The sequence below is a fragment of the Camelus ferus genome, chromosome 11 (assembly GCF_009834535.1).
Source record: "Camelus ferus isolate YT-003-E chromosome 11, BCGSAC_Cfer_1.0, whole genome shotgun sequence".
Lineage (NCBI taxonomy): Eukaryota > Metazoa > Chordata > Mammalia > Artiodactyla > Camelidae > Camelus > Camelus ferus.
The window spans coordinates 16,494,964-16,518,050 of NC_045706.1; the positions used below are offsets into that span (position 1 = coordinate 16,494,964).

A 23,087-nucleotide genomic window follows, 5' to 3' on the forward strand; every position below is an offset into this window, starting at 1 on the left:
GGAGACTGCGCACAGAGCCTGAGCGGGAGAGCAGCGGCGAGGGCGCTGGCGGAGAGGCTGGAGGGTCGTGGCTGGTCCTGTATTCCAGCCTCTAGCACGCAATATTTGCTTTTCACTTGCGCTAGGCCGGGGTACCCGTGACGGAGTTACCCGAGCAAGAGGGAAACTGCTCCGGGTGAGCCCGGGCCGCCCCGGAAATGCGATGGCCGAGGAGCGGGCACTGAGGACCAGACCGAGGTGGGAGGCAAAGCAGGGGACGTAACCATGATTTTGGCGGTCTTCGCGCAGGGAGGCCAGAATCTCCAAAATGTTGAGACCAACCACGTTTACCAAGATCTTCCCCGGAGTGAGGATTTCTAAGCGCTCTGCTCCATGACGCGGGCGGGAAACTGAGGCACAAAGCAGCGGCATCTGTTGCGTGGAAGTCTCTGTTACCCTATCTCTCAGACCTTCTTCCCTGGACTTACTCCAGGCCAGTCTGAAATGCTCTTCTACCGATCTTCCTGGCGCTCGCCGTCCTGCCTTCCCTGTCCCTGGCTCCAGGAGGCACTTCTTATTTTTTTTTCTCAAATACTGTCATTCATGTTCATTCTCATATACGCCTCCGGTGATGATTTCACACACACTTCTCTCTCCCCTCCACTCCCTTCCTCCCCTTACAGTTTCTTTCCTTTCACCTTCCTGCTTCTTTACCTTTGGCCAAAATGAACCCTTATGTTAGTGGTTGGGGGCAATCACAGGCAAATGGTGTGGACCATGTCTGGACCATATTTGATTTAATTAGAGACTGGGTAAGAGGCAGATTAGAACTCTGTAAAGGGAGTTTGATGACTTGGGTTCTGTTCTGAATACAGCTGTTACTTGTCACCGTGATTTAATCACTTGTCATCTCCAAGCCTTTTTCTTTTCTACGAAGAAGGAAGCTAGATTAGATCAACCCTTAGACCCTACTTCCCAGCTTTAAAAGTCTTTGTTCCCTCCAACCATTCACTAAACAATTGCTGAGTCACAGTCCTCTGACAAGTTGGGAACAAAGTATATAAGCTATTTTAGAATCACATATCCAGTTTACAAGCCATTCAAACTTGAACCCTAGTTTGGATAAGATGAAAATAGTTCTTTTTGACATTTGGCGAGATTCTCATTCCATGGTAATGTACTTGTGAGCTGCTTTTGTTCAGGTGATTGTTGGATTTAACAAATATAGTATATAACGTCTTACTGAACTTTCTCATTTTGCTTTCTTTAGATTGGGTTTCAAATCAAGATACTGGATTCTTCCAGATAAGATAAAAAGCTCTGAGTGTGTAACAGTGAAAATGGCTTAATCTGCATTAACATCCCACAGCGTAAAGTCATGACAATTAAGGAACACACATGGACTTGAGGCACATGGAAATGTGTGCACAGAAAAAGGAAATCTGTAGTTCTTTAAAAACAGGAAGGCGTTCTTCCTCACCAAAATGGGTACATTCTGCTCAGTTATCAAGTTTGAAAATCTCCAAGAATTAAAGAGACTTTGTCACTGGGGTCCCATTATAGCCCTTGGTGTTATAGCAATATGTTCTACCATGGCCATGATTGACTCCGTGTTGTGGTACTGGCCCTTACATACCACTGGAGGAAGCGTGAATTTCATCATGTTGATAAATTGGACTGTCATGATTCTTTATAATTACTTCAATGCCATGTTTGTTGGTCCTGGCTTCGTCCCTCTGGGGTGGAAACCGGTAAGAAAGATTCCTTAAGATGATGAACTATAATGATAATCATATATTTAGTTTTTGCCTTATCTGCTAATCAGTAATATCAAACACGTTAGTAGAGCCTAAGCATATTATTCTAATCACTTGATCATTTAAAGCTCAAAGAATGTATTTCATACTGGTTTGAAAGTATGATCTCAATTAGTATTTCCCAAAACAAATTCATTGAATACTTCTGCATTGGAAAAAAAATTAATGGAGGAGTGGTGATGAGTACATAGTCATAAGTTTCTAGGAAACACTGCGTATCATATACCTCAATTCCACAGTGTGGTTTGGCTCTAGGATCTTTTTTCATGTAGTATATTAACATCCCTCATAACTGAGAAAAACTCTAGAAATTGCTGATTTAATCATAAAGTGTTCAGAACAATGGACAGCCTACTAATAACAAGTCAAGCCTTATGAATAAGTACTTTCCTACGGTTTGCTTTTCTTTTATGGGGGATAGGGAACGGACGGACTCTTGGATTTCTAGCCCTTTTATTTGAGCTAAAATCTTAAATAATGAATTTTTGGTAACAGCAGCATCACTTTTCCAATTACCCAGAAGTTTATATTTTGTTTCTATTTTGCTGCCAAGGAAAATTCTCAGGATAGCGTGTACCTCCAACATTGTAAAGTCTGCCAAGCGTACAAGGCACCACGGTCACATCACTGCAGAAAGTGTAACAGGTACTGTCTGACTTTGCTGTTTATTGGGGATTGATCAATTTGATTACTGGTCTTTTGTTGTTATTCTTTCTGCTGCATCAATCCTAGTTTTATTTTCTGCAAGGTGGGTATTTTACAGACAATGTTGTCAAAATACTTAAGTGTCCATAATCTTCATTTTGCTCTTAAATTGTCAATTCTGATAGTAAATAAGTCCCATTCTTTTTTGTTTTTAGTGAAAATGTTTTTCTAGAAAAGTGCAGATTTACTTTGCTTCTTGCCCTGCCAAGAGTAGGGTAAGAAGTTATACCCTCAAATTGTTTTCAAACCCAGATTAATTGTGCTTGTTGACTGTCATCTTGACTAGCTTTAGAATTGTTCTGAGTCTGAATTATAAAGGAGACCTGCTTTTTCCATCATTTAGTTGACTAACATTTATACTTTATACAAATCTAGTAAGTGAATCCAGGTGCCTGTTATCAGTTTTAATAAAGAAAACTTAATTGGAAGAAAATGGAGTCTGTAAAAAAAAAAATATGAATTAATCTAGAACCTTTTTTAGTGAACATTTATATCCTCTGATAAATAAGAAGTTTATGATGAGAATGTTGAGATTTAGGGAAACCATTGGAGGTAAATGAAGTTTAGTTTGATGCAGGAAAATTTCATCTCGAAACTTCAAGAAAAGGCAGCACGGTAAGACATGGCTTATTGTACCACATCTCATGTTCCAGAGTCAGCTTGCTTAGCTCCGAGACGCCCTGTCTAAAGGGTGAGAACAGGAAGCAAGTTACAAGCGTGCGCTAGGCTCCATCAACCCCAGTGAAGATTCCTGATTTTATTCAGGCTCTGTCATATCACACATCAGACACCACATGTCAGAGCTAGAGAACCAGGAAGCACGCTCATCTCTTTATAATGAACCTCTCAGTGGGCCTCCTTCTTTAAACAAGTTCACTTGTAGCAGACATCTTTCCCTCAGAAGCTGTTAAAAGCCTGCCCTTTCTTGTCATGTTTAAAATTTAAAAGAAGTCACTGTTCAGAGCTCTTTAAAAACTCATAAAGATTTTTCTTTCTGTTCCATGAAGTGTCGTGCCTCTGTGACTCATGCACAGACATGCTAGATTCCTGTTTGCTTAGTCTTTTGAAGACCAGAGTTAATGAAAGTAGACAGGATTTTCCTACCTCATGTTTTATGTGAGTTTTTCTTGTAGATGTGTGATGAAGATGGACCATCACTGTCCCTGGATCAACAACTGCTGTGGTTACCAAAATCATGCTTCCTTCACACTGTTTCTCCTTTTAGCACCGCTGGGTTGTATTCATGCTGCCTTCATTTTTGTTATGACGATGTACACACAGCTTTATAATCGGGTAAGTGAGAATGTTTGTTAAGAAGTCATGCCAAATTAAATAGTAGTTACCAAGATTTTTAAAGAATTCCCTTTTGGAAATACTCTTTCTACAATTTGGGTGAGGAAACAGAACTTTACCTCTGGAAGGACTCCTTTTTAAAAAGCATTTAAACAGTTTTTAAGACCAGGAAAGATGATTTTTTTTCTGGAAACTCGCTTTATCTGCTCTAGTTGAAGTTAATAATTATTTTAGTACTATCTGTGTCACTTATTGGACTTCAAACTTGGTATCTGTGGTAAGAATAGTTAGAGGCAAAAAGAGAAGAGCAAGAAAAAAAGGCAATACTAGTGCTTTCTGTTTCATCCGATTCCTGTGGCAAGTTGTAGTTCTTTTTCATTACTAATTCTGGTGCCTGGAATATGGCTCATGTTCCAGTCACATGTCCTAAAATATCCTGCAACTGATTGAGTTGGTTGGGGCAGTTAGTCCTGAGAGAGAAAGTTTGGTGGTCACTAATTTAGGTCCCTATCAAGGCCTGGAGGGTATATGAGGGACAGAGGCCTGATGGGACTGTGGCAAACCAGAGAACACATGTCCTTCACACAGGGGACAACCTGTATTTGACTTCAGCCAGTTTTTGATGTTGGGGAATCCAGCCTGGTGGTGCCAGATCTTCCAGTTTTTTCAAGAAAAATCTGAAAATCTGAATTTTCTATGTGAAATCTCCTGATTTCTGAAACACTTCATTTTTAATGTTGGCACCTAACTCTGAATATTTTAAAACATTTTGCAGGCCAGGCAGTACACATCAGCAGGCCGTATTTGGCCTGCTATATTTGTTGATGTGGAAGATTACTGTGAATATGGAAATGCAAGGAGAAGTTGGGAGACACAGTTACAGTTTAGACTGGTGTCCACTGTCGTTCCTGCATAGCAGTGTTTGTGCGGTCTGCCTAATGCTTTGTGAGGAAAGAATAAAAAACAAACAAAAACATTTGAGACTACCCAAGAATGACATCGTGCCTATCAGGATGGTATCAGTATGAGGTCAAGCCACAGTATTAATTAGAAACAACCATATTTGCTTTGGCCATATTTGCTGATCTTTCTAGTCAGGTTGTTGTAAGTGGTACAGTAGGGTCTGGCTGTTGACAACTATTCTGAGTGTGTGTTTCTGTTGCTGTTTATAGCTCTCCTTTGGGTGGAACACGGTAAAGATTGATATGAGTGCAGCCCGGAGAGATCCTCTTCCGATTATTCCATTTGGATTAGCTGCATTTGCTGCTACCTTGTTTGCCTTGGGATTAGCTTTAGGAACAACCATAGCTGTTGGGATGTTGTTTTTCATCCAGGTAAGTTCCTCCACTACCTCTAGCTAAAAGCTGTCAAGTTATTGGGGCTGCTTGTAACGGGAAAGAGATAAAGGCTGCATTTAAGTATGCAGTATGAAATGGAAATTATGGTCACTTATTCTATCTGGGTGATTAAATTTAATCTACTAGTCAGATAACTTTTGGAATGACTTTGTCAGAATTGATTTAATTTTTAAAATATTAAGTTAAGAGCTACATAGCACTTTATACTTGGGAGCCTCTTCTCACATTTACAGCCTCTCTTGATCTTTACATCAACCCCAAAAGAGATGGAAGAGGAGTATTATTTTCCCTTCCTTACAGATGAGTAATTGAGTCACAGACAGGTTAAGTGACATATTCAAGATCACCCATTCATGTATTCAGTAAACATAATTATAGTGTTATAATAGCATATATTTAATCAAAATTATAGCATAGCTAACATTTATTGAGCACTTAGATGCAAGACACTCTTTTAGGGACTTCGTTCATTTAATCTCCATAACAACCCTATGACTTTAGGTGCTATTTAATGTCTACTCTGTAATGAATCACTCTGCTGATTTCTGAGACCACAATAATGAAGATGATGATGTTCCTGCCATTGGGGAACTCACATTTAGTAGTGAAGAGCTAACGAACACAGGATCATATCATAGATTTATTTATTCATTCGTTCAAGGCCCACTCGGTCCAGGTATCATGCTAGGTCCTTGGAATGTGAGAAGGACTCCTAGTCCAGGGCTCTTGTTACTGTGTCACACTGTCTCTGTGAAGGCACAGCCGAACTTTACGGAATTGCAGAACAACTGTGGAATTAGGAATGCTGGGCTAGACGGCCCTAATGCATCACCCAACCCTTTTTGAACTCTTGGTTTTAAAATAAGCAGCTTTTGGTTATACTTCAAGTTTTCTACTAGCCTGGGATCAATTTTTTTGAAAAATTTTCCCCAATGCCTGTAATTAAGAATCACATTAAAAATAAACTAAAATACTGCAGTGTAAAAACCTACCTAAATGGAACTGTCATATCTAGAAAAATCAAAAAATGAAATTGACTGAACATTTTCAGTTTTTAAGGCAAGCAGAATATCTAGGTTGACTGAAATGAGTCGTTACTTGTAGTAAATAGATTACTCATACATTTAAGATTTATTTAAAATAGTGATAAAATATTTTAATAGCATACATTTAAATATTGATTAAATAGATTATATCAATGTTTAATTAATACTCTGAAAACCTTCAGAAGAAAGTGCTTAAAACGTGCATTTTTATTTGTTTAAACAGTAGATTCAGATTTAATTGTGGATCGATGTGATCAGTTATATGAAAATGTGCAGTGGTTACAAAGAAGAACTTCAGAGTCAGGTGGACCACACACTGTGTTACTTAATCTTTATTATCCTGATATTTTCATCTGTGGAATGGAGCAACAAAAAGTGTCTTATAGGGTTAGTGTAACGATGATCATCTTCAGTGAACCAGTCACATAAAATTTTACTATTATTTAATTTCCAGATGAAAATAATTCTCAGAAACAAAACTTCTATTGAATCGTGGATTGAAGAGAAGGTAAGTTTTATAATTGTTTCTTCAATGTCAATAAAGTATTGATTAACTAATAGACCCAATTAACTAATAAATGCCCAAAAGTGAAAGCTTGGCTACCTGATGGCTTCCGTAAGCCATTTGCATGCCATATACATGATCATTCCAGGAAACATTTGATTTCTTCCTAGCGTAATACAACTTCCCACAGAAGTATGCTTCTCACTTACTCTGTGTTGCTAGAGAGGCCTGAGCCACACGTTAAGCCATCTGGCTGTACTCTCTCAGACAGCCCATTGAGAAAGGAACTCCCATCCTACCAAGGTGCCACCAAGTTTTTCTTCGTGCTTTAGACATCAGATAGGACTTAAAACATTTAGCTTGTCACAAACCTCACAACCCCCAATGCGTACTTCCCACTGTCCACTGTGATTCAGGTGTAGGAAGTCCCTCTGACTACCCCGCTCCCTACTTAACACCTGTCAGAGCCTCACCATTGCCACAGCAGGGCTTGTAAACCCAAGTGCACGAGGGGCCGGGCAGAGGCAGGCGACCCGAGGAGTGGAGCCAGCCCACGTGCCTCAGCTGCCCGGCATTTGGGGCTGATTGTTGTCGCCACAGGGAAATTCTCACCCAGTATTTTGAGTCCTAATTTTTTTTTTCTCAAGAGAAGTCAGAGATCTGAATTTCTGTGATACTTCCTTTCTGCTTTTAAACATTGGCAAGCAATTCAAATTAAAAACAAACAAAAAACCCTTGTGGGCTGAATAAAACCCACCTATAGGACATATTTAGCCCCTGGCAGCCAGTGTGTGAGCTTTAATTTACAGCAGCACTTCTCAGACTTTTTGGTCTCAAGACCTTTTACATTCTCAAAAATTTTTAAGGACACTAAAGAGCTTTTGTTAATGTGCATCTATTGATATTTGCCATATTTTCTGAGAACATTTTTGAACATTTATTATTTCATTTAAAAATAACAGTAATAAACTTGTTATATGTTAATAAAAATAGCGTATTTTTTGGAAAAAATAATTAAATTTCCAGAGTAAAAAATATGATGAATGGCATAATTTCATCGTTTTACAAATCTCTTTAATATCTGACTTAACAGAAGACAGTTGGATGCTCACATCTACTTCTGCATTCAGTCTGTTGAGATATGTCGCTTTGATTGAAGTATATGAAGAAAATTCAGCCTCAGATAAGTAGGGAGAAAAGGGTGGAGTATTTTAATGTGCCTTTTAGGTAATAATGGATGTTCTTTGATACTACATTAAAACTTGACACGTGATCGTTCTTGAGAGGTTAGTTGCATGTGAGATCTGAAACTACGTCAGTAAACTTTTTGTCTTCTTTTATTTTTAAATCCAGTCTGTTTTGCTCTCTGAAAGGATCTTTTACCCACACAGAGCATCAGGCATTGGTCATTTGGAAAATTGGTTTACAGAATTATGCGGATTTTTCAAATGTTGACACATTTCATTATATAATATCTAAAAGCCACATTCATTCATATCACTACCACCAGTTTTATGGGGGAAATCTTTAAATATTGAAAAGCTGTCAAGTTTATCATGGTATATACAGATTTTTCAAAATTCTGATTTTCACTTGAAAGCCTTATTTTTTCCACTGGCAACAAACACACAGTTGTTTACGTGAGGTAACAGCCTGATTTTGTTCTTTTTTGAGACAATGTCCGTGAAATACTGAAGTCTGAATAACCTTGGTTTGTCTGCTACATTACTCATTCTTTCAAGTAAAAATAGCATTACATGAAAAAAGTTGGCCACACAGCTTTTGTTAGCTCACAAGTCAAGCAAGTGTTTTCCTTGAGATAAGCACTTCAGCCTGCTTTACATATACTTCCCGTTCTGTCACACAGAATATTAAAAGGACATCTACTTGAGGGTTGAGATTTCATAAAAATAGTTTTTATTGCTTCATCAAGGATATTGCTGTGTAAAACTGGGCTTTTTGTTGGTTTTGAGCTATGAGTATGTAGCAGGGAAGGCGATAACAGCTACTTACACAGCTTGGTGCCAGTCTTGATTCCTGCTCCAGGTGCCAGCAGTTTTACCACCGCTGCAAATGTCAGCACAGCGAGCAAGGCAGATGACAGCTTAGTATTATTATGAAAGTTGTTTGACTGTTGAACCCCAAGAAAAGGTCTTGGGGCCTCAAGAGATGTGCAAAGCATGTTTTGAGAGCCCCTGATATACAGGTTTAAGTCCAGACCCCTGAGCTCATGCATAATAAGACCTTTCCTGTTTCTCTAGCTGTATTTCCCACCCCACCTACCCCTTCTCACACTGGGTACCAGCTGATACCAAGTAGTTTGCACATCTTACGTGCCTGTATCTTCCACATGTTGTTCCCTCTGCCTAGAACATTCTTTCCTCCTCTTTTTTTTCCTTATTTCTCATCCTTCCCGATTTAGTTTAGTTGTCATTTCCTCCAGGGAACCTTCCTTGACTCTCCCTAGACTGGGTAAAGACACATCTAACACACATCTCACACATAGTATTGGTGGAATCCCCTGCCTGCACTGAGTGCTTCTCTGAGGCAGAGAGCATGCCTTAGTCATTTTTTTGTAAGCTTCTCTCGTCCTTAGCACTTTCTCCTTGTTAATATTCTAGATCTCTCTTCTCTGAGACTCTTCATTCATTTTGAAGCCTCTGAAGCTTTTGTTTATACAAAGGGGAAAGAAAGTACCCTTTACTACATGGGAGGGATTTCCATGTTGTCATGTTACAGCTTGACAGTTCTTTTAATTAACATCAATATCACTTTATAAATAACTGCAAGAAATTGTTCCCTAAACTACTATCCTCTGATAATAAAATATTTCAAGGTATCATTTTTAGTGACATTAGATTTATATATTTAGTAATATAGTGACATTAGATTAACTTTTTTTTAGCTAATGACCAAGGCTCTTTATAAAGTTCTATGCTAAATCTAGAAGTTATTTTAAAACTGGCACTCTGTTGCTGAGTAAAAATCAAGTAAATGATTGTATGAAGTTACAAAAACGTATCAAAATTACCAGACACTAAAATTTACGAAACAAATAATCAGCTGAGTTTGTACACTTATTGTAGGAATAAATAATGTATCTCTATTACCACTAGGTGTCAGTGGAACCTAAGAAATTCTAAGCCAGTTTATCCCCTTAAGTAAAAGCTAACAATTTAAATGCCTAGAATATAATTTATGAAACCTGAACATTTGTGTATATATATATGCATAAAAGGTACATGTAAATGCTTATGTAAATAAGTATATAGACACATGTAATGGTATATAAAACTGAAAGATCTGCACATACCTGCTGGCTTTAGAAAAAAAAAGATAATTTAATAGAATGACAACTCCCCTGTTACATCTTTCCTGCCATTCCCACAGGGTTGCTGCCCCCCAAGTACAACATGGCATCCTAGTGTACCCCACCAGACAGTTCTTCCCACCCTGGATAGACCCTTGCTTTCTCTTAAATCTGTTTATCAATATCCCTTCTTTACACCTGGATTCTTTTCTGCTCAACAAACAAGAACATTTGAGTTTTTGATAATTTTTAATACATGGAAGAAAGTTGCTAACTCTTTTAGTAAGCGTTTTTGAATACTTAAAATTCAGTCATAACAGGCTTATTCACTGAGTAAGCCCATCAGACATTTTCAGGATGATCTCATACAAGGTTGGTACTGTGTGTCAGGTTCTTCCTATATTGTGATAAACGTGTTCATTTCTTCTGTGTACCCTAACGTTACAAGGAGGAAGTGTTTTGGGGAATGATACAGATTTGAGGAAGAAATGTTCTCAGTGGTATGTGACAAAGCCATTGAAGGCAGAGGCATCTGCCATCTTACATCTTTGTTACCCACAGGCTAAAGATCGAATTCAATATTATCAGCTGGATGAAGTCTTTGTTTTTCCGTATGATATGGGAAGTAGATGGAAGAACTTTAAACAGGTATTTACGTGGTCCGGGGTCCCTGAAGGAGACGGACTGGAGTGGCCAGTAAGAGAGGGCTGTCACCAGTACAGCTTAACAGTGAGTATTTTTGTTCAAATAGTCTTTCCTTTTTGCCTTATCTTCTGCTTAGGTTCTTCTTAACTCTACTTATTTTACAATAAAATAGGGAATAAGAATTTTTTCAGTATGGCAAAATGAATCTAAGTTAATAATTCGAAAGCACGCTTTATCTCATGTTTCTCCATTTATTTAAATCTCTCCTTTTCTCCCCATACCTGTGAGATAAAGCCCTGATTCCTTAACTTAATTATATAAAATCTGGCTGAAAACTACCTTTCACCTATTTCCTAACAGGAATCCTCCTTTCCAATCAGCCTGGTCTACTCAGCGAATTCCTCATATATTCCTGATGCCTAATTGTCCCCACACTGTTTTTTTTCTCTCATATGACCTCCCCTCTGTTGGAAATTATTCAGACCACTTCTAGTCCCACCTCTTCCATAAAGTCTAACCTCCCCGCTCAAGACTGTTCCGGACTTGGCACTTAGTCACATGCTACTGTGTAGTAGCACATACGGTCTCATTTTCACTTAATTCTTATAACTTAACTTGACAAGATTCTAGACAGAGATTATTTCCCCTACGATATCCAGTGTAGTACCATTTAATGTGAATAAGTGAAGAAAAGTGAGTTGAAATGATGGCTTTTGATCGAGACTCATTGTTAATGAATTTTGCAGTCTGTCTGCCATGTTGCTAAAGAATCATTGAGTCTCTGCATCGTGTTCACTTTGAGGACTAACCTGGAAGCCCCTTGAGGGCAGAGAGCATATCCCTCTGATCCCTGGGCCACAGGGTGTGCTCTGTGAACATACACAGAGGAAGGCCTTGGAGAGGGAACGCTGAGAAGAAAGCCCCACTTCAAGCCTGTTATTAGTCATAGAGCCTTCTTTCCATGCTCAAAAAAAAACAAAAAAAACAAAAGAAGAAGCAGCCTTTAAACTGTCAGCAGTTTGAAATGTTGGAAAATTGGGCGTTTGTCATGTCACTCAGATGGAGTAAATCAGGAAAGCCTGTTTTTCAACATCGAGATGAGAGACTTCGTTTTTTCTTTTTATATCTTCCAAACAGATAGAACAGTTGAAGCAAAAAGCAGATAAAAGAGTCAGAAGTGTAAGTAATTCTTTTGCAATGATACTTATTTCTTTTTTTCTTTTGTCAGGCTCTGCTCTGTAGCTTTTAAAATTGCCTTTGAGTAAAAGCCAACTGTTGGCTTTTATTAAATAATATTTCTTAATACATTTGTTGATATATGATGCACATTACTTTTGTTTTCATTTAAATAGTTTGGGGACTGGCAGTTCGGAGGAAATTCAGTCAGTTTATACTGTCAAAAGGAAATTATCGTCAATATAGTTCCTTATTATGAAACCTGTCCTTACAATTAATGCCGTACAATACAGTGGCCACAAGCTACATGTAGCTATGTAAGTTTAAATTAATTTAAACAAAATTAAAATTTCAATTCCCTGGTTGCACTGGCCACATTAAAAATATTTAGGAGCTACATGTGTCTAGGGGCCACCACATTGGATACCACAAATATAGAACACTTCCATCACTATGGAAAATTCTATTGATCAGCACTACTTGTAGAATTTCATTTTTAGCCACGTGTTTGAAATGAAGGCTAAGAAAAGCCTGAGAACTAGAAGCATCAGTTATTACCTTCCATGAGGGATCTGGGTGGACAGAGAACCGGGAGGGAAAGACTAGTCTGATACTTTGGATCTACCTTTAGCAATTTACATTCAAACTTAAAAAAAACCTCAGGTATGGATTAATGTCAAATTGTCCTTCTGCTCACTGATGGCAGGTTCGGTATAAAGTGGTAGAAGATTATAGTGGTGCCTGCTGTCCTCTGAGTAAAGGAATCAAAACCTTCTTCACGAGCCCCTGCACTGAAGAGCCTCGGATAAGGCTACAGAAAGGGGAGTTCATTTTAGCCACCAGAGGGTTACGGTAAGTGACAAAAAGTACTGAATTTCTTCTTTATTGATGAAATTAATATCTAGCCTTTAAAAAAAATTAATTTTAATCTTTTAAATATTTCAGATACTGGTTGTATGGAGATAAAATTCTTGATGATTCCATTATAGAAGGTAATGAAGTGGAAGGGGTGTTTCAAGGACAAGACTGTTAGCAATAACTGCAAATTTTATAGGAATAACTTTTATAAACAATCACACGTCACATGCTTTAGGGAAACAAATAGGAAGGCACATCATTAAGCACCAAAAAGAAGCTCCCTGTATGATTTCTGCACAGCACTTGTGTTTACCGGGTCTTTGTAGTGATAGCTGACATCGGATCCCATTGTGACAGGCACTTGTAGAAATGCTTCACTTGTGTTAAAGTCCCCACGAGCCCTCTGAGGTAGGTGCTGTCACTGATGTTTTATTGATAAGGGAACTGAAATATGGTGCGGCTGAGCAGCTTGCCCGAGGCCACAGTAAATGCAGGTGGAGCCAAGACTCCTGGGCCTATGACAAGGCTGTTGTGCTGTGCGCCCCCGCCCCCATTGAACGAGTTGTCCTGTTAAGTTATCATAAAAATGAATGAACTGAAACTTTCTGTGCCTTTTTTAAAATTCATTTACGTTAGTTTTAATTGTTGTTCCTTTTAAAGTAGAGATTAACCCAGTATGCTCTTTTGAAAACACTGGGTTAATCATAAATTAACCCATGGGACAGGTTAGGCAAGCTTGACATGGAAATGCACATGTTAGAAAAAGTCTAAAAAGGAAATTCTCGAAGGCTGCAGGGAGATAGATGGTTGCTTGGAGCAGGTGAAGTGTGACAGTGTGCCACACCCCTTCACAGGCACACACGTGTATGTGAAGTTCCCGCAAGGCCGCAGCAGCTCCCTGAGCCATGTGCGCTCCTTTCCCAGATAATGGAATCTGGGAAATATCTGTTTCTAGCTTGTTAGGACCATATTTACATATTTTTTAAATTTTCTTTCATTTTATTTATTTTTAATCTCAAACTGTGCTTATGAAAGACGGTAAGAGGGGAAAAAGTAAGGTCTAACTAAAAGTGTGTTAGTTGGAAGCAATAGGACTTAGGGGTCTCAGTAATTGTCATTGTGCTATATCTGACCTTCGTATCAACTTCATTTTCTCCCTCAGGTGTTTCAAGAATAAGAGGATGGTTCCCTAGGAACTGTGTGGAAAAGTGTCCCTGCGATGCGGAAACCGATCAAGCCCCAGAGGGCGAGAAGAAAAATAGATAGCCACTGTTACAAGAAACATCACTCTAGGTCTGCTCCATTACTTGAAACCTGTACATATTCCTAAAGAATTATGCAATGAGTCTACTCTGGTTAAGGTGTTCTTTTCCTCAAAGGTGCCCTAGTGCCATGATCTAAATATTTTTATTACCATTTTGAAATGGAGAAGCCATTCTGCACATGCCTTTGAATTCCTACGCCTCTTTGCCACCTCCCTCTCCCCAGAAGGAAAAACACTTCACCCAAGTAAATCTATTGTATTTTCTCTAGGATTCTTTTGTGCGCTGCACACAATGGACCTCACTTGCAGATATAGTTCCCCCTTTGCCAGGAGCATCTGCATGTGATGCTTTTATCCTCTTTCCCCCTCGGTCGAAATTTCTAATGTAATATTCTAGATACTATAGGACTTAATTTGTCAGATCCAGTATAAGCTCAGATTTTATTACCCGTCTTTTAATAATGAAGATTTTGTCAAATCAAATAAAGATCAGTGGATGTTCTGTATAAAGCATAGTTTTTACTCAAAGCATCTTTCTTTTTGCTGACTAAAAAGGATTGCCTTACTTCGTGGAGCAACTGCTCTACTACCTTGTGAAAATCAGCATCTTTCATCATGAGTCTTAAGACATACATGTTTGCCTCAAATAAATACCCAATTAATGACATATTGAGATCACAGGATTCTAGGAGACTTTTTCTTTAATTGAAGTATGATTGATTTACGGTGTTTCAGGTGTATATCAATGTGATTAAGTTATATATCTCTATAGATATGCATACATATATATATAAGAATATTTCAGATTATTTTCCATTATAGGTTATTGAATACAGTTCCCTGTGCTCTACAGTAGGTCCTTGTTGTTTATGTATTTTATATATAGTAGTATATATCTATTAATCACAAATTCCTAATTTATCCCTCCCCCACTTCCTCTTTTGGTAACCATAAGTTTGTTTCCTATGTCTTAATTTCTGTTTTGTAAATAAGTTCATTTGTATCATTGTTTTTAGATTCCATATATAAGTGATATATGATATTTGTCTTTCTCTGTCTGACTTCACTTAATATGGTAATTTCTCAGTCCATGTTGCTGCAATGGCATTATTTCATTCTCTTTTTATGACTGAGTAATATTCCATTGTATATGTATATATATGTGTACACACACACATATACACATTGTGTGTATACACACACACACACACACATACACATACCACATCTTTATTCATTCATCTCTCAGTGGACATTTAGGTTGCTTTCATGTCTTAGCTACTGTAAATAGTGCTGCTATGGGCACTGGGGTTCATGTATCTTTTCAAATTAGAGTTTTTATCTTTTCCAAATATATGCCCAGGAGTGGGATTGCTGGATCGTATGGTAACTCTATTTTTAGTTAATTTCAAGGAAACTCCATACTGTTTTGCAAAGTAGCTGCACCAAATTACATTCCCACTAACAGTGTAGGAGGGTTCTCTCTTCTCCACACCCTCTCCTGCATTTATTATTTGTAGATTTTTTTGATGATGGTCATTCTGACTGGTGTGAGATGATACCTCAATGTAATTTTGATTTGTATTTCTCTAATAATTAGTGATGTTGAGCATCTTTTCATGTGTCTGTTGGACATCTGGATATCTTTGGAGAAATGTCTGTTTAGGTCTTCTGCCCATTTTTTGATTGGGTTGTTTGTTTTTTTGATATTGAGATGTATAAACTATCTGTATATTTTGGAAATTAATCCCTTGTCAGTTGCATCATTTGCAAATCTTTTTTACCATTTTGTCTTTTCATTTTGTTCATAGTTTCCTTTACTGTGCAAAAGCTTTCATGTCTAATTAGGTCCCATTTGTTTATTTTTGCTTTTGTTTCCGTTACTCTAGGTGATGGATCCAAAAAATACTGCTGAGATTTATGTCAGAGTGTTCTGCCTATGTTTTCCTCTAGAAGTTTTATAGTATCCAGTCTTACATTTAAGTCTTTAATCTGTTTTGAGTTTATTTTTGCATATAGTGTTAGAGAATGTTCTAATTTCATTCATTTACATGTAACTGTTCAGTTTTCCCAGCACCACTTGTTGGAGAGGCTGTCTTTTATCCATTGTATATTCTTGCCTCCTTTGTCATAGATTAATTGACCATAAATGCATGGGTTTATTTCTAGGTATTGTATCCTGTTCTATTGATCTATGTGTCTGTTTTTCTGCCAGTACCATACAGATTTGATTACTCCAGCTTTGTGATATAGTCTAAAGTCAGGGAGTGTGATTTCTCCAGCTCCCTTCTTCTTTCTCAACATTGTTTTGGCTATTTGGGATCTTTTGTGTTTCCATACAAATATAAAATTTTTCTGTTCTAGTTCTGTGGAAAGTGCCTTGGTAACTTGATAGGGATTGCATTGAGTCTGTGAATTGCCTTGGGTAGTATGGTCATTTTAACAATACTGATTCTTTTAATCCAAGAACGTGGTACATCTTTCCATCTGTTTGTGTTGTCTTCAATTTCTTTTATCAGTGTCTTATAGTTTTCAGAATACAGCTCTTGCCTCCTTCAGTAGGTTTATTCCTAGATATTTTATTCTTTTTGATGCATTTGTATATGGGACTTTTTCCTTAATTTCTCTTTCTGATTTTTCATTGTCATTGTATAGAAATGCAACAGATTCCTGTATATTAATTTTGTATCCTGCAACTTTACTGAATTCATTGATGAGCTCTAGTAGTTTCCTAGTGGCATGTTTAGGATTTCTATGTATAGTATCATGTCATCTGTAAACAGTGACAGTTTTACTTCTTCCTTTCCAATTTGGATTCCTTTTATGTGTTTTTCTTTGATTGCTGTGGCTAGAACTTTCAAAACTGTGAAGAATAAAAGTGGTGAGAGTGGGCATCTTTGTCTTGTTCCTGATCTTAGATGGAATGCTTTCAGCTTTTCACCTTTGAGTATGACATCAGCTGTGGGCTTGTCATAAATGGGCTTTATTATGTTGAGGTATGTTCCGTCTATGCCCACTTTCTGGAGAGTTTTTATCATAAACGGATGTTGGATTTTATCAAAAGCTTTTTCTGCCTCTATTGAGATGATCATGTGGTTTTTACTCTTCAATTTGTTAATGTGGTGTATCGCGCTGATTGATTTACAGATATTGAAAGATCCTTTCATCCCTGGGATAAATCCCACTTGGTCATGGTGTGTGATCCTGTTGATGTATTGTTGGATCCAGTTTGCAGTATTTTGTTGAGGATTTTTGCATCTATATTCATCAGTGATACTGGCCTGTAATTTTCTTTTTTTGTAATATCTTTGGTTTTGGTATCAGGGTGATGGTGGCCTCATAGAGTGAGCTCAGAAGTGTTTCTTCCTCTGCAATTTTTTGGAATAGTTTCAGGAGGATAGGTGTTAACTCTTCTCTAAATGTTTGGTTAGAAGTCTGTTTATATTTTCTATTTCTTCCTGGTTCAACCTTGGGAGATTGTACCTTTGTAAGAATTTGTCCCTTTCTTCTAGGTTGTCCATTTTATTGTAGTTGCTCATTTTAGTCTCTTAGGATCCTTTGTATTTCTATGGTGTTGGTTGTAACTTCTTTTTCATTTCTAATTTTATTTGGGCCCTCTCCCTTTTTTTTCCTTCATAAGTCTGGCTTTTACCTTCAATGATCTTTTCCATTGTGTTTTTAGTCTCTACTTCATTTCTGCTCTGATGTTTGCAATTACCACGAGGTTTTTGTATAGCAGTCTTATCTATATACGTGATAACGTTTTAAGTTGCTGATCTCTTAATTTCAAAACCATTCTAAATACCCTGCATTTGTACTCTTCTCCCCTCACAATTACTGTTTCTGATATCATGTTTTACATCTAATTGTTCTGTGTGCTCCTTAACTGCTTATTTTGGATACAGGTGATTTTACTTTTGTCTGTTAACCTCCCTACTAGTGTGCATGTGGATGCTTTCCTGCCTTTGCTGTATGTCTGCCTTTACCAATGAGCTTTTTCATTTTGCAGTTTCCTTGTTTCTAGTTATGGCTTTTTCTTTTTTGCCTACAGGAGTTACTGTAACATTTGTTGTAAAGCTGGATTGGTAGTGCCAAAGTCTTTTAGCTTTTGCTTGTATGTCAAGATTTTGATTTCTCTGTCAAATCTGAATGAGAGCCTTACTGCATGGAGTATATTGTTGTTTATAGATTTTTCCCTTTCATCACTTAAAATATAATGCCTATAAAATATTATAATAAAAATTTCAGAGTTTCTGCTGAAAAATCAGCTAATGGCCTCATGGGAGTTCGCTTGTATGTTATTTGTTGCTTTTTCCCTGCTGCTTTTAGTATTCTCTCTTTATCTTTGATTTTTGTCATTTTGATTACAGTGTGTTTTGGTGTGTTCCTCTGGGTTAATCCTGTATAGGATTATGTGCTTCCTGGACTTGGGTGACTGTTTCCTTTTCCAGGTCCCAGCTATTATGTCTTCAAATATTTTCTTGACCCCCTCTCTCCCTGCTCCTCTGCGGCCCCTGTTATGCAAATATACATTAGTGCACTTGATGTTGCCCCAGAGGTCTTTCAAACTGTCCTCAATTTCATTCTTTTTTTCTTTTTTGTTCAGCAGCAGTGATTTCCACTACTCTCTCTTCCAGCTCACTGATCTGCTCTTCCGTATCACTTAGTCTACTGTAGAATCCTTCTAGTGTATTTTTCATTTCAGTTACTGTATTCTTCATCTCTGGTTGTTCTTTATATTTTCTAATGCTTTGTTGAAAACTTCTGACTTCTAGCTCTGTGCATCCATTCTCCTCCCAAGTTCTTTAATCATCTTTACGACCATTACTCTGAACTCTTTTTCGGGTAGATTACCTGTCTCCATCTCACTTAGTTCTTCTGTGTTTTTATCTTGTTCCTTTGTCTGGAGCATATTCCTCTACCACCTCATTCTGTCTAAATTGCTATCTGTATTTTTATGTATGTGGTACGTTAGTTACATTTCTTGACCTTGGAGAGGTGGCTCTGTGGGAGACATCCTGTGTGTCCCAGCAATGCATTCCCCTCATCACCCAAGCTATATGCTCTAGGGGTTCCCCCTAAGAGTGCTGCATGGGTCCTTCTGTTGTGGCAGGCTCTGTGGGTGGTCTGGTAGGCTTGGTTGGCCCCTAGTCTGGTTGGATGCCAGGCCCTGCCTTGTGCAGATGCTGCTGGCTGCTCTTTAGTGGAGCATGGCCATGATTTGGCAGGTTGTGGAATTTTAGGGGGTCCCAGAGGTAGTCTGGTGCACTGGTGGGCAGAGTCACGGCCCTGAAGACTCTAGGGCTATTGCCCACCCACTGGCAGGTGAAGCCAGATCCTGGGGTTAATGCTGGACCACTGGCAGGCAGAGCTGGTTCCTGGAGTCTGGCTGCAGAGTCCAGGGATCCCAGAGCTTGCTTCAGATCATTGGTGGCGAGTGCTGGTTTGGTTCCCTGCACAACTGGGTACAGGGTCTGGGGTGTCCCGAAGGTTGTGTTGGCCTGTTAGGTGGCAGGGCCAGGGCCCGGCTGGTTCCAGGGTAGGGTCTGGCCTAAGTTGTGGGTTTGTAGTTTTCTTGCTTCCAGTGTCTGTTCCTTCTTGGGTGAGGCTCATTCAGAGGCTCATGCAGGCTTCCTGGGGAAGGGGACCAGTGCCTGCCCACTGGTGGGTAGAGCTGGGTCTTGGCCCTCACAGGCTGAGCCATGTCTAGGGGCATGTCTGGAGGTGGCTGTGGGCTCTTTGGTCTTTAGGCAGCCTGTCTGCTGATGGGTGGGGCTGTGTTCCACCCACTTGGTTGTTGGGCCTGAGGCATCCCAGCACTGGATCCTATAGGCTGTTGGTTGGGGCCAGGTGTTGGTGCTAATGAGCCAGTATGGCAGCTGCCAGGAGTGTTCACACAGTTGAATGTTCCCCTGTGTGTCTACCACCAGTGACCACGTCCCCAGGGTGAGTTGTACCCACCCCTCGCCTCTCCAGGAGACTCCAAGAACAGCAGGTAGGTCTGGCTAGGCTCCTATCAAATTATTGCTTTCGCCCTGGGTCCTAGTGTGTGCAGGATTTTGTAGGCCCTCTTTAAGAGTCGTCTCTATTTTCCCCAGTCTTGTGATCCTGCAGTTAAACCCCGCTGGCCTTCAAAGCCAAATGCTCTGGGGGCTTATCTTCCTGGTGCTGGACCCCCAGGCTGGGGAGTCTGATGTGGAGCTCAGAACTCACTCCTGTGGGAGAACCTCTGCAATGTAATTATTCTCCAGTCTGTGGGTTGCCCACCCGGGGTTGTGTGGGATCTGATTATATCATGAGTCCAACCCTCCTACTGTCTCATTGTGGTTCCTTCTTTATGTGTTTAATTGTAGAAGATATTTTCTGATAGTTTCCAGTTTTTTTCATTAATGGTTGTGATTCTGGTGTGCTCATGAAAGGAGGTGAGTTTGGGCTCTTTCTACTCCGCCGTTTTGGCTGCTCTGTAGGGGACTTACAACCTAGTGATGTCACACTGCTCATGTACACTTGAATCTATCCAAACCTGAAGCTTATGAGTGGTAGGTTCTAGGCTGGCGGCCTGGATGCTTAACGTCGGGCTCTTCTGAACACATGAGTAGATTCACAGAAGTCACCTATCCCAATAGCAATTCTTTCCAAGTCAGGGAACTTGAGCTTTGGGGGTCTGGCGTCTAACAGTTGACAATAAGGGAAGGGCACTTGGGGACTGAGCAGTGAGTGAAACACAAGTCTGCCCCATTCCAGTGAGAGCCAGAGTGGCAGACAGACAGTGAATGAAAATATATGTCAGATGGAGTCATGTATTAAGAAAGCAGGTGGGACAGTCTGATGGAGGTGACACTGGAAGCAGATGAGGGGACAAGTCACATGCCTCCGGGAGTACGTGTATTTTAGGCAGAGGGAACAGCCAAAACAACAGGCTGTTGGAGGCACAGGAAGGCGGCCGGTGTGGTCCAGCTGGAGTGAGTGAGGGGCAGTGGGAGGAGGCCAAAGAGGCAACGGGAGTGAGACCACGGAGGGGAATTCATTCCTGCCTGCCTTTTGTTTCAGACACCCAAGAATGTACACTGCTTCAGCTTCTCTGGGCTCAAGGTCTAGAAAGAACATCAAGGAACATTCTCCTTAATTCCAGTTCCAGGACAGAAAGGAACAGTGTTCAAGACTATTAAGACGTCCTGGTCCTCGAGGTGGTGACCAAACTTGGTTGCATACTAGAACCACCTGAGGACCTTTTAACAATCCCAATGCCCAGGCTGTGCCCCAGACCGTGTTAATCTGAATCCCTGAAGTGTCACCCAGACATCAGTGTATTTTTAAGCTCCCAGGTAATCCTAGTGTTTAGCCAAGTTTGAGGGCCACTAGCTCACATGACTGCTAAGGGGTCCTGTCTTAGGCCAGTTCTCATCACGGCCTACAAAGAAACGCGCACCACATCCTAAGTTACCTGCGATAGTTTATTTTAAGCGCTGCACACTTACAAATGGGAGCAACCCGTGTTGAACGGGGGTTAGGCACAGCAGGAACTGGGGTCCAGGGGAGGGAAGAGGAGTTCCTTCCCGGAAGGTCAGCCTGTCACGCAGGCTTCGTGCTTGCCCGTAGGTCTTTGTTCCCAGTTCAGGAGGTTGTTGCTTGGTGCCTGCTTCGTTTACCGGAAAACTTGACATGAGTTTCAACTCCTTCCCCCTCAGCTTCCAGCTCTGCAGCAAACTGTTGGGAACAGATCCAGTCACCAGATATACTGTAGAGAACACTTCCAGAACATTGTTTTTGGACAAAAGGTCAGAGGCCCAGTTTTTAAGTCTCTCAGAGAAACTAGAGTTTAGGAAATGTTCAGTGTAATCAAACTTTTCCCTTCTGTGCACAGACTTTCGTGGACACAGAAGTACACAAAAGAAATCTTTCTCACAGATTTGATGACTATTAGTGATAGCTTAAAACTCGACTTAAAATTTTAGTGGTTATCGGGGGAGGGTATAGCTCAGTGGTAGAGTGCATGCTTAGCATGCACGAGGTCCTGGGTTCAATCCCCAGTACCTCCATTAAAAATAAATAAACCTAATTACTTCCCCCCAAAAAAGATTAAACATTAAAAAAATGTTTTAAAAAATGTTAGTGGTTTTGTGGAATAGTTAGAAAACATGAACAGCTTTTCAGAACTTGAAGTTCTCTTAATTTGAACACTGGAATGCCTGAGTGTTGAGACTGCCAACAAGTTAGGTTCACTGTAAAACAAGGAAGAAGTCACAAAGGGTCACTTTGGCCCTTGAACCTAGTTATCACTTACAAGGGTTGGAGATCATGAGGAAGGGACAGAGACTACACATGGACCTTGACGAAAGGTACCTTGATAAAAGTAGCCCTAAAACCTAATGCCAGCAACATGTAAGATGGAAAGACAAGAGTTCTTTAGTTCAAGGCTAAGTTTCCACATGGTAAGTCTCACTTAATACTTTTTTAAAAGCCCTAAAACTATGGTCAGTAGTTTAGTAGGTAAAACAACAGACAGGAGAAAAGACAAAAAAACGAATGGAAGATCAGTTTTTAACCCACACTCCCACGAGGCGGCTACCCGAGCCCCGCCCAGCCGTAAGTACCCTCCCCTACTCCTGGACGTTCTCTCGTACAGACTGCTGACACCCCGCCCAGCCGTAAGTACCTTCCCCTACTCCTGGACGTTCTCACACAGACTGCTGACACCCCGCCCAGCCGTAAGTACCTTCCCCTACTCCTGGACGTTCTCACACAGACTGCTGATACCCCGCCCAGCCGTAAGTACCTTCCCCTACTCCTGGACGTTCTCGTACAGACTGCTGATTTGAGCCCGAAAGTACTTGGAAAGCTCTCCCCGCTTTGCTTTCATGGTTGGTGTCAAGAGCCCATTTTCAATGGAAAACGGCTCTGGATGAAGAAAGATGCTTTTGACCTGGAAGAGAAGGTGTATGTGTTAATTAGGGACTTGGACTGTCCTGCAGAGCCCTCAGTGCTATGTGAAGAACCTTAATGACTAGTTCCCCTTATAAACGTGGGGTTGATGAAGTGGGAGGTAAGTGCCCAGCCCCACACACTTCCAATTTGGGAGAGAAATGAGTGGAGAAGGGGAATCAGTAGTGAGCAGCGTAAAGGGACCGTAC

At 39.9% G+C, this 23,087-nt stretch overlaps 2 protein-coding genes across 4 annotated transcripts in view; one reads left to right on the plus strand and one right to left on the minus strand.

Annotated features, from left to right (window-relative positions):
- The first annotated feature begins 3 nt into the window (after positions 1-3).
- ZDHHC6 (zinc finger DHHC-type palmitoyltransferase 6) lies at positions 4-14,619 on the plus strand. 2 transcript variants are annotated; one of them, XM_006183507.3, is made up of 11 exons: positions 4-237; positions 1,250-1,730; positions 2,350-2,441; positions 3,635-3,794; positions 4,967-5,128; positions 6,653-6,706; positions 10,575-10,742; positions 11,796-11,837; positions 12,541-12,686; positions 12,780-12,826; positions 13,855-14,471. In XM_006183507.3, the coding sequence occupies exons 2-11, from the start codon at positions 1,464-1,466 to the stop codon at positions 13,956-13,958; spliced, it is 1,242 nt and encodes a 413-aa protein (XP_006183569.1). In that variant the 5' UTR covers positions 4-237; positions 1,250-1,463; the 3' UTR covers positions 13,959-14,471. The 2 variants fall into 2 exon arrangements, with proteins under 2 accessions (XP_006183569.1, XP_032346826.1); XM_032490935.1 differs by lacking the exon at positions 4-237 and having other exon boundaries at positions 1,684-1,730; positions 3,727-3,794; positions 13,855-14,619.
- Positions 14,620-21,392: 6,773 nt separating this feature from the next.
- The window catches only part of ACSL5 (acyl-CoA synthetase long chain family member 5), a 41,432-nt gene continuing 39,737 nt past the window's right edge, over positions 21,393-23,087 (minus strand). For both annotated transcript variants that reach the window (XM_006183509.3, XM_006183510.3), the window contains exons 21-22: positions 22,733-22,879; positions 21,393-21,663 (exon numbers count right to left, since the gene is read on the minus strand). In XM_006183509.3, the coding sequence (XP_006183571.2) occupies positions 22,739-22,879 (141 nt within the window). In that variant the 3' untranslated portion in view covers positions 21,393-21,663; positions 22,733-22,738. The remainder of the gene's footprint in view (positions 21,664-22,732; positions 22,880-23,087) is intronic.

Excerpts from the sequence above, each read along its gene's own strand:
- ZDHHC6 (XM_006183507.3), top strand. The coding sequence starts at position 1,464 with ATGGGTACATTCTGCTCAGTTATCAAGTTTGAAAATCTCCAAGAATTA. Across the intron at positions 1,731-2,349 it reads TCCCTCTGGGGTGGAAACCG|GAAAATTCTCAGGATAGCGT; the intron begins GTAAGAAAGATT and ends TTTGCTGCCAAG. Across the intron at positions 11,838-12,540 it reads CAGATAAAAGAGTCAGAAGT|GTTCGGTATAAAGTGGTAGA; the intron begins GTAAGTAATTCT and ends CACTGATGGCAG.